Source organism: Bos indicus x Bos taurus, chromosome 3 (genome assembly GCF_003369695.1).
Source record: "Bos indicus x Bos taurus breed Angus x Brahman F1 hybrid chromosome 3, Bos_hybrid_MaternalHap_v2.0, whole genome shotgun sequence".
Lineage (NCBI taxonomy): Eukaryota > Metazoa > Chordata > Mammalia > Artiodactyla > Bovidae > Bos > Bos indicus x Bos taurus.
The window spans coordinates 94,724,974-94,739,445 of record NC_040078.1 but is presented as its reverse complement, the minus strand read 5'-3'; the positions used below and the strand labels follow the sequence as shown (position 1 = coordinate 94,739,445).

The following is a 14,472-nucleotide window of genomic DNA, read 5'->3' as shown; positions in this document are numbered from 1 at the left end:
TGTTTCTTCAACATAGATTTTGGAATCACCCTTAAAATTTCTTGTCCCTGGATATTTTGCACTGTTAAAATAGCTGTGAAAAAAAGAGAAGCGAAAGGCAAAGGAGAAAAGGAAAGACATACCCATTTGAATGCAGAGTTCCAAAGAATAGCAAGGAGAGATAAGAAAGGCTTCCTCAGTGATCAATGAAAAGAAATAGAGGAAAACAATAGAATGGGAAACACTAGAGATCTCTTCAAGAAAATTAGAGATATCAAGGGAACATTTCATGCAGAGGGGCACAATAAAGAACAGAAATGATATGGACCTAACAGAAGCAGAAGAGATTAAGAAGAGGTGGCAGGAATACATGGAAGAAGTGGACAAAAAAAGATCTTCATGACCCAGATAATCATGATGGTGTGATCACTCACCTAGAGCCAAACATCCTGGAATGTGAAGTCAAGTGGGCCTTAGGAAACATCACCACAGACAAAGCTCGTGGAGGTGATGGAATTCCAACTGAGCTATTTCAAATCCTAAAAGATGATGTTGTGAAAGTGCTGCACTCAATATGCCAGCAAATTTGGAAGACTTGGCAGTGCCCATATGACTGGAAAAGGTCAGTTTTCTTTCCAATCCCAAAGAAAGGCAATGCCAAAGAATGCTCAAACTACTGCACAATTGCACTCATCTTACATGCTAGCAAACTAATGCTCAAAATTCTCCAAGCCAGGCTTCAGCAATAAGTGAACCGTGAACCTCCAGATGTTCCAGCTGTATTTAGAAAAGGCAGAGGAACCAGAGATCAAATTGCCAACATCCGTTGGATCATCGAAAAAGCGAGAGTTCCAGAAAAACATCTATTTCTGCTTTCTTGACTATGCCCAAGCCTTTGACTGTGTGGATCACAACAAACTGTGGAAAATTCTGAAAGAGATGGGAATACCAGACCACTTGACCTCCCTCCTGAGAAATCTGTATGCAGGTCAGGAAGCAACAGGACATGGAACAATAGACTGGTTCCAAATAGGAAAAGGAGTACGTCAAGGCTGTATATTGTCACCCTGCTTATTTAACTTATATGCAGAGTACATCATGAGAAATGCTGGGCTGAATGAAACATAAGGTGGAATCAAGATTGCTGGGAGTAATATCAGTAACCTCAGATATGCAGATGACACCACCCTTATGGCAGAAAAGTGAAGAAGAGAAGAGCCTTCTTCATGAAGGCTCTTGATGAAAGTGCCTTCAAAGAGCCTCTTGATGAAGTGAAAGAGGAGAGTGAAAAAGTAGGCTTAAAGCACAACATTGAGAAAACTAAGATCATGGCATCCGGTCCCATCACTTCATGGCAAATAGAGGGGGAAACAATGGAAACAGTGACATTTTATTTTGGGGGCCTCCAAACTTACTGCAGATGGTGACTGCAGCAGTGAGATTTTAAAAGACGCTTGCTCCTTGGAAGAATAGTTACGACCAACCTAGATAGCATATTAAAAAGCAGAGACATTACTTTGCCAACAATAGTCAAAGCTATGGTTTTTCCAGTAGTCATGTATGGATTTGAGAGTTGGACTATAAAGAAAACCGAGCACCGAAGAATTGATGCTTTTGAACTGTGGTGTTGGAGAATACTCTTGGAGAATCCCTTGGACTGCAAGGAGATCTAACCAGTCCATCCTAAGGGAAATCAGTCCTGAATATTCATTGGAAGGACTGATGCAGAAGCTGAAACTCCAGTACTTTGGCCACCTGATGCGAAGAACTGACCTATTTCAATAGACCCTGATGCTGGGAAAGATGGAGGGCAGGAGGAGAAGGGGACGACAGAGGATGAGATGGTTGGATGGCATCACCAATTGGATGGACATGAGTTTGAGTAAACTCCAGGAGTTGGTGATGAGCAGGGAGCCCAGTCATACTGTAGTACATGGGGTCGCAAAGAGTCGAAGACGATTGAGCGACTAAACTGAAGTGATGCCATTCTAATTTCTATTCCCCAGTGCCCCCAGCTGTTATATTTCTCTGCTTCTATTTGGAGGTCACAAAATCAAGATGGCTTTATCTGTCACTTTAAATTTTGTCTAACTTTAATCAAATTTCTGTAAATATTTGTCTTCTTAATTGATTTCTTTTTGATTGCCAGTTAAATTCCCACAGTGGGTCTTTTTAAAATTACTATTTAGTATCTAATATAGTCCACTCCCTTGTTATAGAAAAGATCTCACTACTTCTTCAATAGTTATAAGTGACTGCACCTAATTTTTTCTTTCTATGCTTTGCATATTTCAAAGCAAAAAAATATTCTCTTTCAAGTTAATAATACCCCCATAATCTTGACTACATGATATTTCCTTTAGACTATGACCTTATTTACCCTTCAGCAGTCCCCACTATTTCCATGAATTCAGTTGAAACTTTTGTGTAGATGACTTTCTTCCCTTCCCCCATCTTTATATCTCTTTTGCTATTTAGCTTCTCCCTTAAGTCCTCAATTCTTTCCTCGTGGATTTTGCCTAGTAGATATCTTCTGAAATTCAACCTCAACAAGGCTAAAAGTGTCTTATCAGCTCTTTTCTCCTCAAATCCATCTCTTTATCCATTTTTTATGTTTCTTAATATTATAGTCTGATCCATTGAGGTTTGAAAGTTGAGGTTTTTTCAGGTAATAACTTCTAACTTGCCAAGCCTGGGGACTTCTTTTCTTCTTTTTTTCCTCTCCTCTCTTTTTAATAGAATTACTTACACTCCTGTGCTCACGTTGACTATCATTTTTCTTATATCTGACTAACTCTGTTTCTAGTGCCCTCCTAATATTCCTGAACCTATTCCTTTCTTCGTCCTATGAACTGAACATCTGTAATTAATGATCTTAAGGCCTCCGTAACTGTGAGAAACCTTTAGTGGTTTGCATTTGCCTGTAGAATGAAATGAAAATTCTTTTTAAGAGATTTCACTATCTGTTCGATTATATCCCACCCTAAATTTCTACCGCCTGTCCCTGCATGTACTTGATGCTCTACGTAGATATCATTCCTGGTTCCATTCTGTGTAATCAGTCTTTTAAACCTCTTTTAAACTACCTGATCTTTAGAAAGTGAAAGTCTCTCAATTGTGTCAGACTCTTTGGGCCCATGGACTGTACAATCTGTGGAATTCTCCAGGCCAGAATACTGGAGTGAGTATCTTTTCCCTTCTCCTTAAAGGTATATATAAAACCTTAATAAAGTAGTTGTGCTAAGGTATTATCATATCTCCAACATATTATTACTTTTGAGATGGTGGAGTGGGTTGCCATTGCCTTCTCCAATGCGTGAAAGTGAAAAGTAAAAGTGAAGTCGCTCAGTCGTGTCCAACTCCTAGCGACCCCATGGACTGCAGCCCACCAGGCTCCTCCGTCCATGGGATTTGCCAAGCAAGAGTGTGTTGCCATTGCCTTCTCTTTTGAGATGGAAGGTATTCATAAATATTTATTCTGTTTTTCCTTCCATTCTGATTAATGAAGCTTCTCCCTTTCCTTCTATCTTTCCTTTATTCTTTTCTTTTAGTATTGTTCCTGTTGTTTGGTGGGTAACTGTGAATTACAATTAGGATAGTCTGAGGATGGAAGAAGACAACTGAAGCCTCTCTCCTTTCGACACCTATGTTGAATTTCCAGTAGTTACTCTAAACTTGTATTTAGGTTGTGGTATCTTTTCATGAATTTGCAGCCAACTTCACTCCTTGAGAGAGGCCAGAGGGGCTGCTAAGCTTCTTAATTCCCTCTTTTTAGCCTGTAAGAGGCATTTAGTAGATATCTGATGACACTAATTAATGAAATCAAGCATTTCAATTCTTTATTTACCCTTGTAAGCTTTAGTACTGACTAAATGCTGAGAGATTCCTAAGCAAATGATTGATCATGTAATAAGATTTAGGATGTTTTATCTTGTATGTTTTGCAGTATCTATCCTAATTTATGTAATGTATTATGAATTATAGCAACAGGTCTGGATATCATACAGTTATAAAAGTTTTACTTGAGTAAATGGACCCATTTAAAAAAAAAAACAAAACTTTTGCAAGAAAAAACTCTTGAACCCCAGTGTTTAAAATAAAATATCATAGTGTTATTTAATGTGGGCAAATGTAAATCTATATCAACTTCTTAAGTTTAAAATCTTACAGAAGTAACCATACATTTAAATGAAAATTGCAAGTTAAATACAAATAAAACAGAAAGCAATAAAATCTAAATTAATGTTAATGTGCTGAATGGTACTGCCTTGCTTAAAGTGGTTCACTACTTTGAACATGAATATGATACTGTAAGGAATAGATTCTTTTTCAATTTGACATGCATACACTATTGTGTGGAATGTGGTAACTGTAATCTCTCCACATTTCTGTGTTCTGACTACTGGAAAACCTTCATTTGCACAGCATGTGTCATGAGGTCTTTGACTTTGACTTCACACTTATATCATTTTCATGGTCAAGGCTCTTCTATGGCAAATGATAGTTTTTGGTACCAACTTGATAAACAACTTGGGCAATGAAGTAACTTGTTAGCACTTGAATTTGATGTTGTTACTGCTGATTCAGTGTGTGGTTATACTAATTTTTATAGGTTATCAGAAACTAAAACACAGAAGATTGAGATATAGAGACTTGTTTAGACCCCAATTTGAATACACTAATGTAGATGTTTGAATAGTATAGACCTGTATAGGTTTTCTGGTGGCTCATTGGTAAAGAATCCCTGCAATGCAGGAGACCTGGGTTTGATCCCTGGGTCAGGAAGATCTCCTGGAAAAGGGAATGGCTACCCACTTCATTATTCTTGCTTGGAGAATTTAGTGGACAGAGGAACCTGGTGGGCTACAGTTCGTGGCGTGACAAAGAGTTGGACATGACTGAGCGACTTAACACTTTTAATTTTTCATAGATCTTTAAGTTTTTGGCTTCTATGCTATAAATGAGTTGATATTTTAAAAAATTTTATACTGAATGGTTTCTGTGATTATAATTTGAGTCATGAAATTGGCTATACTTGTCCTTGTCTGTGTAAGTTTCTGTAGGCCACTGTAGACTGTATCTTAGGTGGTTATCAAATTGGAATTTCATTGCTACTGACTTGTAATCTTTTAATTTTGCCCTTTCCTATTTGTTCACTATATATTGGCTTTGATCTCAAGCCTGTAGAGAGATAGGACATGATATCTATAAGAATATGGCTGAGGGGAATAGTGAGGGCTGGTAGAAATCTCACCAGAAATGCTATTGAATCTGTAAGTAAAACATCATTATATATAAAAGAGATGTGATAGAATTCAGATTTCAATTTGTTATTGAGGCCAGAAAAACAATAGAACCATTCTGAAGCATTTTTTCAAACCTAGATACTTTGGTATGATAATTATATACATACATGCTAATTTAGTATTTAAGATGCAGTTTAGGATAGTTGAACTAATTATTAGTATTAGTTAGCTTGAGTCTACCCTCTTTTCTATAATAGCTATGTGTCTAGTTGGGTAGTTAAGATTAGTAGAAATCTCCTCAGTATTTTTCTTTTTTAAAATATTAAAAAATTTTTCTATTTATTATCTTTGACTGTGCTGGTCTTCATTGCTGCACAGGCTTTTCTCTAGTTGCAACAATTGGGGGCTGCTTTCTAGTTGCAGTGTTCGGGCTTTTCATTGTGGTGGCTTCTCTTATTATGGAGCGCTGGCTCTAGAGCGTATGGGCTTCAGTAGTTGTGGCTCGAGAGCATAGGCTCAATAACTGTGGCACATGGGCTAAGTTCTGTGACCTCTGGGATCCTCCTGGACCAGGGATCAAACCCATGTCTCCTGCATTGGCAGGCAGATTCTTTACCACTGGCCACCAGGGAAGCCCTTGTATATTTTTCTTGAATGTTAAGCTATTTTACTGAAGATTAGCTTTTGGAACATCTATTTCAATTTCTTAGTATAAAATACTGACCACATAAACATAATAACTATCACTGTATCATTTCACTTGGCCTCATTAGATTTTATTTTCGTGTCATGTAGAAAAAATACATCTGTTTTGTTTTTTTCCCTTGAAGCCCTTTGTTTCCCAAAGGAAATGATTGCAATATAGATGTGTCACTTTTTCCACAGGTAAAATGGTATGTAGAGGTAGCCAGGTACTTGGGGCTCCTACAACAAAGGAAAATTCCTCTAAGGAATGTTGCCAACATTGTTGCTGTTACTGAGGGTAGAGGAATTTCTGGCTCCTAAATTGGAATTTAGGATTCAAGGATTCATTTTTTAATAATAAATTTTGTTGTAATAGTGGTGGCCCATCTTATCTTGAACTCTTGGGAAACAACTAAAAACAAATGGTCCAGTTTTGTAGATGCTAAAGATTGTTCCTTTAAGTGCCAGAAATTTAATTGTGGTTTTATGGAAATCTTTTAGAACTTATATTTTACTGCCTTCTCTTTATAGAAATAAAGTTTAAAAATTAAAAAAAAAAAGCTCAATTCAGAACATACAGAGAATACAGAAAAGTTATTTATTTTATAAATATTTATCAGACAATGTGTTCAGTGCATTGTATTAGTTGTGGAGGATGTAATTGTGAATAAATGACATACTGTCCTTGTCTTTACTGAGCTCAGTCTGGTATAAAAAAGAAAATATAAATCATGAGAATTGAATTTTTAAAAAACTATAATAATGTCATAAGTCATGCTTCCAAAAATGTTTTAGCTTATATATTAATAGAAGTATGTAAAATAAAAGCAATAGTTTTTCTTACACCCTTTCTTTAGAGAAAAAACACGGAGTTCCAACTTGTTAATGTCCTAATTCTCATGTAAAGTTAGTGTGCCTAAAAGCCTGGAGCATTTAAAGTGAAGAGCAATCACAGAATACAAGACATTTTATCCATCTTGTGGCAGGAAGCTCTGTACTTTTAACCAATTTTGGCAACTCACATGGTTTTAGTGGAATCAGAACTTTCAGAAAAGTTAAGTGGCCAGTGTAGAATTTAGCTATAAAAATAGGGGCAATAGCACCTTTCTCCTATAATTTAAAAATTGAATGGTACTAAAAGGCTCATATAGAAAAACATTGTCCTTCTATTGCAGGAAGGGGGATCCCTTCCAGGGCCCGAAACTGGTCTCTTGTCTAACACTCGGAAATGAATTGTCCAGGGAGACACATTTGCTGACAAAGCAAGAGATTTTATTGGGAAGGGGCACCTGGGTGGAGAGCAGTAGGGTAAGGGAACCCAGGAGAACAGCTCTGTCACATGGCTTGCAGTCTTGGGTTTTATGGTGATGGTAGTTTCCGGGTTGTCTTTAGCCAATCATTCTGACTCAGAGGCATTCCTGGTGGCGCATGCCTTGTTCAGCCAAGATGTATGCCAGAGAGAAGGATTCTGGGAAGTGGTCAGACTTGTGGTTTCTCCTTTTGACCTTTCCTGAACTCTTCCAGTTGGTGGAGGCTTATTAGTTCCCTGTTCCTTACCAGGACCTCCTGTTGTAAAACAACTCATGCAAATGGTTACTATGGTGCCTGGGCAGTTTCAATCAGTGTGCTTCCCCTAACACTTCTGCCCCTCTGCTTTCTCTGTTCTGCTTGTTAGACTACCCATTTTCAACCTTTTTTGCTGTTTATACTGCTATTTTTGTAATGTACCTAGCATTTCATTCATTCAGTAGACATTTATTAAGCAACTAGTACATGCCAGTCTCTGTGTGAGGAGATACTAAAGATACAGGGATGATTAGGGCAGTATACTATCAAGAGCCACTGTGGGGTTGTTTAGAGGGTATTCATTCCTAAATCTGAACCAAAGATTTTTTTGTTTGATGATGCATTGAGACCATCTTATCTGTCTCCTATGAAACCTATATGTGGGTCTAAGAAGCAACAGTTAGAATCCTGTATGGAACAACTGACTGGTTCAGGATTGAGAAAGGAGTACAACAAGGCTGTTTATTGTCGCCCGGTTTATTTAACTTATTTGCAGAGTATATCATATGAAATGCCAGACTTGATTAGTTATAAATTGGAATCAAGATTGCGGATATCAACAACCTCAGATAATGTGGATGATACCACTCTAATAGCAGAAAGTGAAAAGGAACTAGAGAGCCTCTTGATGAGGGGTGAAGGAGGAAAGTGAAAAAGCTGGCTTAAAACTCAATATAGAAAAACTAAGATCATGGCATCCGGTCCCATCACTTCGCAAATAGAAGGGGAAAAGGTGGCAGCAGTGACAGATTTCATTTTCTTGGTCTCTAAAATCTCTGTGGATGGTGACAGCAACCATGAAATTAGAGGATGATTGCTTCTTGGCAAGAAAGCTATGACAAACCTAGACAGTGTGCTAAAAAGCAAAGACATCACCTTACTTACAAAAGTCCATATAGTCAAAGCTATGGTCTTTCCAGTTGTCATGTACGGATGTGAGAACTGGACAAATAAAGAAGGCAGAGTGCCGAAGAATTAATGCTTTAAAACTGTGGTGCTGGAGAAGACTATTGAGAGTCCCTTGGACAGCAAGGAGATCAAACTAGTGAATCTTAAAGGAGATCAGCCCTGAATACTCTTTGGAAAGACTGATGCTAAAGCTGAAGCTCCAGTACTTTGGCCACCTGATGCTAACAGCTGACTCATTGGAAAAGACCCTGATGCTGGGAAAGATTGAAGGCAGAAGAGGGTGACAGAGGATGATGATGGCTGGATAGCATCACTGATTCAGTGGATATGAACTTGGGCAAACTCCAGAAGATGGTGAGGGACAGGGTAGCCTGGCATGTTACAGTTCGTGGGGTGGTTGAAACATCAGACATGACTTGGCGACTGAACAACAGCATTGCCACTATACCAGTCTTAGACACTGAAGTCTATCAAAAATAAACCCAATTTATAATTGGGTCCACTAAATTTATACTAGGATTTAATTTTTACACTACACTGTCAAAAATGATAGTGCCTTAGATTTTGAAGCTCTTGACCCCTGATGTTGATAATGGTGGTGGTGGTGGTGATAGAAGATTTGGAGGACACAGACACGATCCTGATACTTTGGTATATACTGTTAAATGCAAAGTCTTTAATGACCCTATGGATCTTTCTGTCTTGTTGGGGAGATAATAAGAACACATGAAAAGCACATGAAAGAACTGGTAAGCAAGAATTACAAAATTAATAGTTTGTCTCTTATAGAGTCAAATAGTGTAATTTATAAACAGATTTAGAGATATAGGCTTTTTTTCCGCCTTGACCTGGAGAACTGTTTGATCAGCCAGTACTGAATTAAAGTCCTTTGAGCTTCTCTGGCACAAAATTAACTGCTAGAAAAGCAGATATGAAAGGAAAAAAATGTAAAGGGTATTAGTGAAGGTTGTTAGACACTGACCTTAACCTTGTCCATCTGGCAAAATTAATGTATTTTTATCCATCACTGCTTATAGTTTTATTGATGTTTAGCATAGAATTGATGTTTCTTTTCAGACTGTTAACAGAGGAACTTCATTATTGTGCACCCAATATGTGCCAGGCATTTGGCAAAATAGTGAGGCTATGATGAACAAAATCGGATAGATCCTTACCTCTTTACCTCTTACAGTCTAGTGATGAACGTAAACATTAAATAAAGAATTATGCAAATAGAAAACAGAGCCATGGTTGGCAGGATTACTGCTTGAGGGGCACAAGGGAAATTTTGGGATAATGGAAATGTTCTATGTCTTAATTGTGGTGGCTGCATTTGTGCATATGTTTATCAAAATACATTGAATTCTGTACATCTAAAAAGGATACATTTAATGTTATATAAATTATAACAGTATGTTTGTTTAAAAAATACTCAAATACATGTAAAATTATAGCCGTAATAAGTTTTACAAAGGAGTGTTGCATGGGCTATGAGAACGTAAAATAGAATTCACATAGGCAGGGAGGAAATGATGAATAGAAGTAAATGAAGGATGGGGATTGGTTTCATGGGGACAGTGTAAAAGGCAGAAATAACCACAAGGCCCACGTGCCAAGTCCCTGAGGTTAGAAGATCCATGGCAAATTGAAAGAACTTGAAAAAGGCCATTACGTGGAGTGCAGAAAATGAGGGGGTAGGTGTAAGACGGAGTTATGGACAGGTAGGGCTAAACCTTGCACACCATTGATGAATACTCCGTTGTATCCTAAGCACAAGGGTAAGCAGTTGAAGTTCTTTAATGGGGTCAGGTTGGGAATGCTGGGCCGGAGGAAGCACAAGCTGGAATCAAGGTTCCCGGGAGAAATATCGATAACTTCAGATATGCAGATAACACCACCCTTATGGTAGAAAGTGAAGAACTAAAGAGCCTCTTGATGAAAGTGAAAGAGGAGAGTGAAAAAGTTGGCTTAAAGCGCAACATTCAGAAAACGAAGATCATGGCATCTGGTCCCATCCACTTCATGGCAAATAGATGGGGAAACAGTGGCAGACTTTATTTTGGGGGCTCCAGAATCACTGCAGATAGTGACTGCAGCCATGAAATTAAGATGCTTACTCCTTGGAAGAAAAGCTATGACCAACCTAGACAGCATATTCAAAAGCAGAGACATTACTTTGCCAACAAAGGTCCGTCTAGTCAAATCTATGGTTTTTGCAGTAGTCATGTATGGACGTGAGAGTTGGAATATAAAGAAAGCTGAGCGCCAAAGAATGGATGCTTTTGAACTGTGGTGTTGGAGAAGACTCTTGAGAGTCCCTTGGACTGCATGGAGATCAAACCAGTCAATCCTAAAGGAAATCAGTCCTCAACAGTCATTGGAAGGACTGATGCTGAAGCTCCAGTACTTTGGCCACCTTATGCGAAGAACTGATTTGCTGGGAAAGACTGAAGGCCAGAGGAGAAAGGGATGACAGAGGATGAGATGGTTGGATGGCATCACTGACTGGATGGACATGAGTTTGAGTAAGCTCTAGGAGTTGGTGATGGGCAGGGAATCCTGGCGTGCTGAAGTCCATGGAGTCGCAGAATCGGACAGGACTGAGCACCGGAACTGAAATAACCATCATGAAAAAATAGTAAGAGCAGAAGGCAGTTGCCCTCCAGATCAGTAACTCAGTAATTTATTCGTGTCTGTGATTTCCTGGTTTGGATGAATTTTTGTTCAGTTCCCCTAAGCCCAAGAAGTTATGTCATTTGGATTCCCAAAGTATTTTCACAAACCACCTACATTCCTTATGGAGCTGTGGCACAACAGCAAGCCCATGTTTCCCTGGATTAATAAAACAGGCACCGCTGCTATTGTTTATTGATATAGTATCCCCCCTCCCCTCACGCCCTTCCCCGCCTCGCGACACAAACAACTTTCCGGAAGTAAGAAAAAGCAGTCATCCAGATGAAATTTGGCTCCACAGCTGCCAAAATAGTGGATGTCGAGCTAGACGCGAGTGGGTTTAGGTGTTTGCGTCTGTGACCGGGTCTTTCCCAGTCGCCACCCTATGGGAACCTTCGGGACCGAAGCCCCGAAGCCTAGCTGAGCTCCCTTGAGCCTCGAGCTCCCTTTCCTGGGGGCAGCCAGGAATTGGCGTGGTGGGGCAGCCGCGAGTCCCGAGGAATAGGTCCGGGCGCGGCAGACGGCCAGAGCCCCGAGGTGAGCCCTGGGCTGCGCGAGGCGGTGGGAGGGCTGGGGAGCCGGGCGGTCCAGATGCCCGGCCGCCGCGGCCGGCCCCTCCCGCCTCTTCACCCCAAAATTGGCCTAACCGCCAATCTTCGGCCGCTCACCTCCTTTACCGCAGGTGACCCATGGCCAATCGCCAGGGGTCTCTTTGCCAGGAGTCGTCAGAGTCAGCCAATCGGTGCGGTCCCTCGGTCGGGGCGGGGCAGGGGTAGCGAGTGAGGGGCTGTCCCGCGGGAAAGGCAGAACCTGAAGAGACCAACTGCACCGCATCGGTGATTCGGCGGAGGGGGGCGAAGAGGGGTGCTCGGAAGCGGCCCTCGGCTCCCTCCCCTGGAGGCACAGAGGGCGGGGGCCTTGGCGAATGGCTTTCTTGGTGGCCACTTGCGGAGTGAGTAGACCCGGAGGGTCTGGGAGAGGGGCCGGCTTCCACCCCTGAGTTCCCAGGGACCCTGCTGCTTGCCCAGGCCGTGGGCGCGAGTGTGATTCTCTCCCTGCCTCCATCCCGTCGCCCCCTGGGGTGAGTAGGACGATGTGGCCGTCCGGGCCCTCTCTTTCGTGAGACTCTCCTCACTTCCTGGCCGAGATGGTTGGAGGCTGGGACTAGGGGCCTTCTGAAACCCGGAGAGGTCATTCGCCTCCAACCAAACCAGTCTGGAGAGAATCGCTTCCCCCTTTTCGATTCATTTTTGTGAAACTCTAGTCTTATTTCGGAAGCTATCTCAAGATATTGAACACAAAAGTTAGACTTTCTCTTAATGTGAAAGTTTAATTTTGACCAGTTGCCCAATAATAGAATTTCCTGTTGCTGGCCAAGCATTTTTTGTTGTTTTATTTTTGGCTGTGTTCTTGCCTTGGCCAATATTTTTGTGTGTAATGATTATGGGTGCTGTTATTTGTGAGTATGTGTGTGTTGGGAAGGGGAGGTGGTTTTATGTTTTGGGGGTAGTTTGTGGAAAAAATAGTGAAAACTTTGGAATAGTTTTATGGGGTTCACTTAAAAACTGGAGGGAAAGTTTAGGTTCTCAGTATGCTTGGTTATGGAAAGTTGACTGTAAGCAATGGACTAGGAAGCATGTATAAATCATGCATTTATTGCATCATTCCTACTATATTTAAGTTTTTGATATGAAAGAGTAAGAAATGTATTAAGAAAATGTCTGCCGATTTGAAGTAACATTTGGCTTTACTTGTTGATTAAACTGTGTACTTTTAGCTGTATTCAGGAAATCAAAAACAAATCAAGGAATTATTTCTCCTAGTATTGAGTTAAGAAAGTGGGAGAGATCTTAGAATAGTAGTTGCAGTTTTAAGAATTCTTGTAGTGAACTTTAAGTTGGGAATTCTCATCCACCGTGAATCATCTCTCAGAACATTGCCTTTATTGAACTGAGTTTGTGATAAAGCCCTTTAATAAATAATGTTAACATCTTTCATTTACTTTTAATTTTTTTTTTAATTTCACTTTTTATGTACCCCAGCACCTTAAAATACCATGTTACCTTTCCTATTCTAGGAAAGATAAAAACCACTAAAAATCAGACTTTCAGTCTGGAGAGCTTACCTGGGAAATTAGAAAGATAACAGAGAAGCTGGATCTATTTTCAAAATGTTCTGAGTTTGATTTTTACAAAGATGCCATTTTACTTGAAGTACCCCTCAATAAACACTAGGTTGCAATGGCTGTTGGTCACATTGATTTTGATATTTCCAAAGTCTTAGGTGGTGGTCTTTTTTCCTTTAGTGTGGAAAGATTGGTAATAATCTAACCACTGATCCATCCCCAGTTGTTAAGTTTGGTTCAGGCCGTAAAGAGCATTGTGATACAACCATATTCTGCTGATTGGAAAATCAGGCAGTTGCATAGTTTGTAGTTTCTTGCTTGAGAAAGAGGATATCAGGCTTTTATTTTAAAAAGGAAATTCTGAGATGTCCCCTGGGATATGTTGAGTTCTGTCAGTATCTGAGAACTGATGTTTATTGGGATTCTATAGAAAAAGACAGTTTTTTATGGATACTGTAATGTACTTGGCCTAAGATTATATTTGTACTATTTGTACTAAAGCTTCCCTTGTAGCTCAGTCGGTAAACAATCTGCCTACAATGCAGGAGACACAGGTTTGATTCCTGGGTCAGGAAGATCCCTTGGAGAAGGAAATGGCAACCCACTCCAGTATCCTTACCTGGAGAATCCATGGACAGAGGAGCCTGGCAGGCCACAGCCCATGGGATCGGAAGAGTTGGACATGACTTAGCGACTAAACCACCACGAGATTATATTTAGGAAGATTTTCCAGTAGATGTTTAAGCAAAGATTATGTTTGAAAGAATAATTCTTAGGTTGAAAATGTGTTTAAGCCAAGTACCTCTCCCTAAGTATTTTAGTTAATTGAAGTTCCACCACACACAGGCAATTAGTCATTTAAAGCCATTTTTCATCTCCCTTATTTTCCACGTCCAGTTAGTTACTAGATCCTGTTTAATCTGCTTTAGAAATAGCTCTTGGGTTTATCCTTTTTTCCTCCCACATAACTGTTTTAATTCAGGCCCTCATCATCTCTCACCTAAACTTTAACAAAACTTAACTAGTCTCCCTGTCACTAGACTCCCTCTACCCATATTCTTTTCCACAGTTAGATCCCACTGAGTCACAGCTGTGCTTAAAAGTCTATTTTGGCTCCCCCTTGCCCAAGCCCAGCTGCTGAGAATGTTCTTTAAGGCCCTTCACAACTTGGTGGTAATTATCACTCTTGGTGTGGACTCAGCTGCAGGCATCCTACTCAGGGCATCTACTGTAGCATTATGAACTCTTACCTGTTTGGAACATTGCATAGCCTCTCATAGCTCTTTGCAC

The 14,472-nt window shown here is 40.1% G+C and overlaps 1 protein-coding gene across 8 annotated transcripts in view; it reads left to right on the top strand.

Moving 5' to 3' along the window:
* The window catches only part of OSBPL9 (oxysterol binding protein like 9), a 164,047-nt gene that overhangs the window by 95,861 nt on the left and 53,714 nt on the right, over positions 1-14,472 (top strand). For 2 of the 8 annotated variants that reach the window (XM_027537279.1, XM_027537278.1), the window contains exon 1: positions 11,853-12,138. The exons of 4 other annotated variants lie outside the window; for them this stretch is intronic. Coding sequence is in view for 1 of the 4 variants with exons in the window: in XM_027537277.1 (XP_027393078.1) it covers positions 11,983-12,009 (27 nt within the window). In the remaining 3 variants the exon portion in view is untranslated. Of the gene's footprint in view, positions 1-11,517; positions 11,595-11,851; positions 12,139-14,472 lie in introns of those variants that run through there. 2 more of the 8 variants (XM_027537280.1, XM_027537277.1) reach the window with 2 other exon arrangements.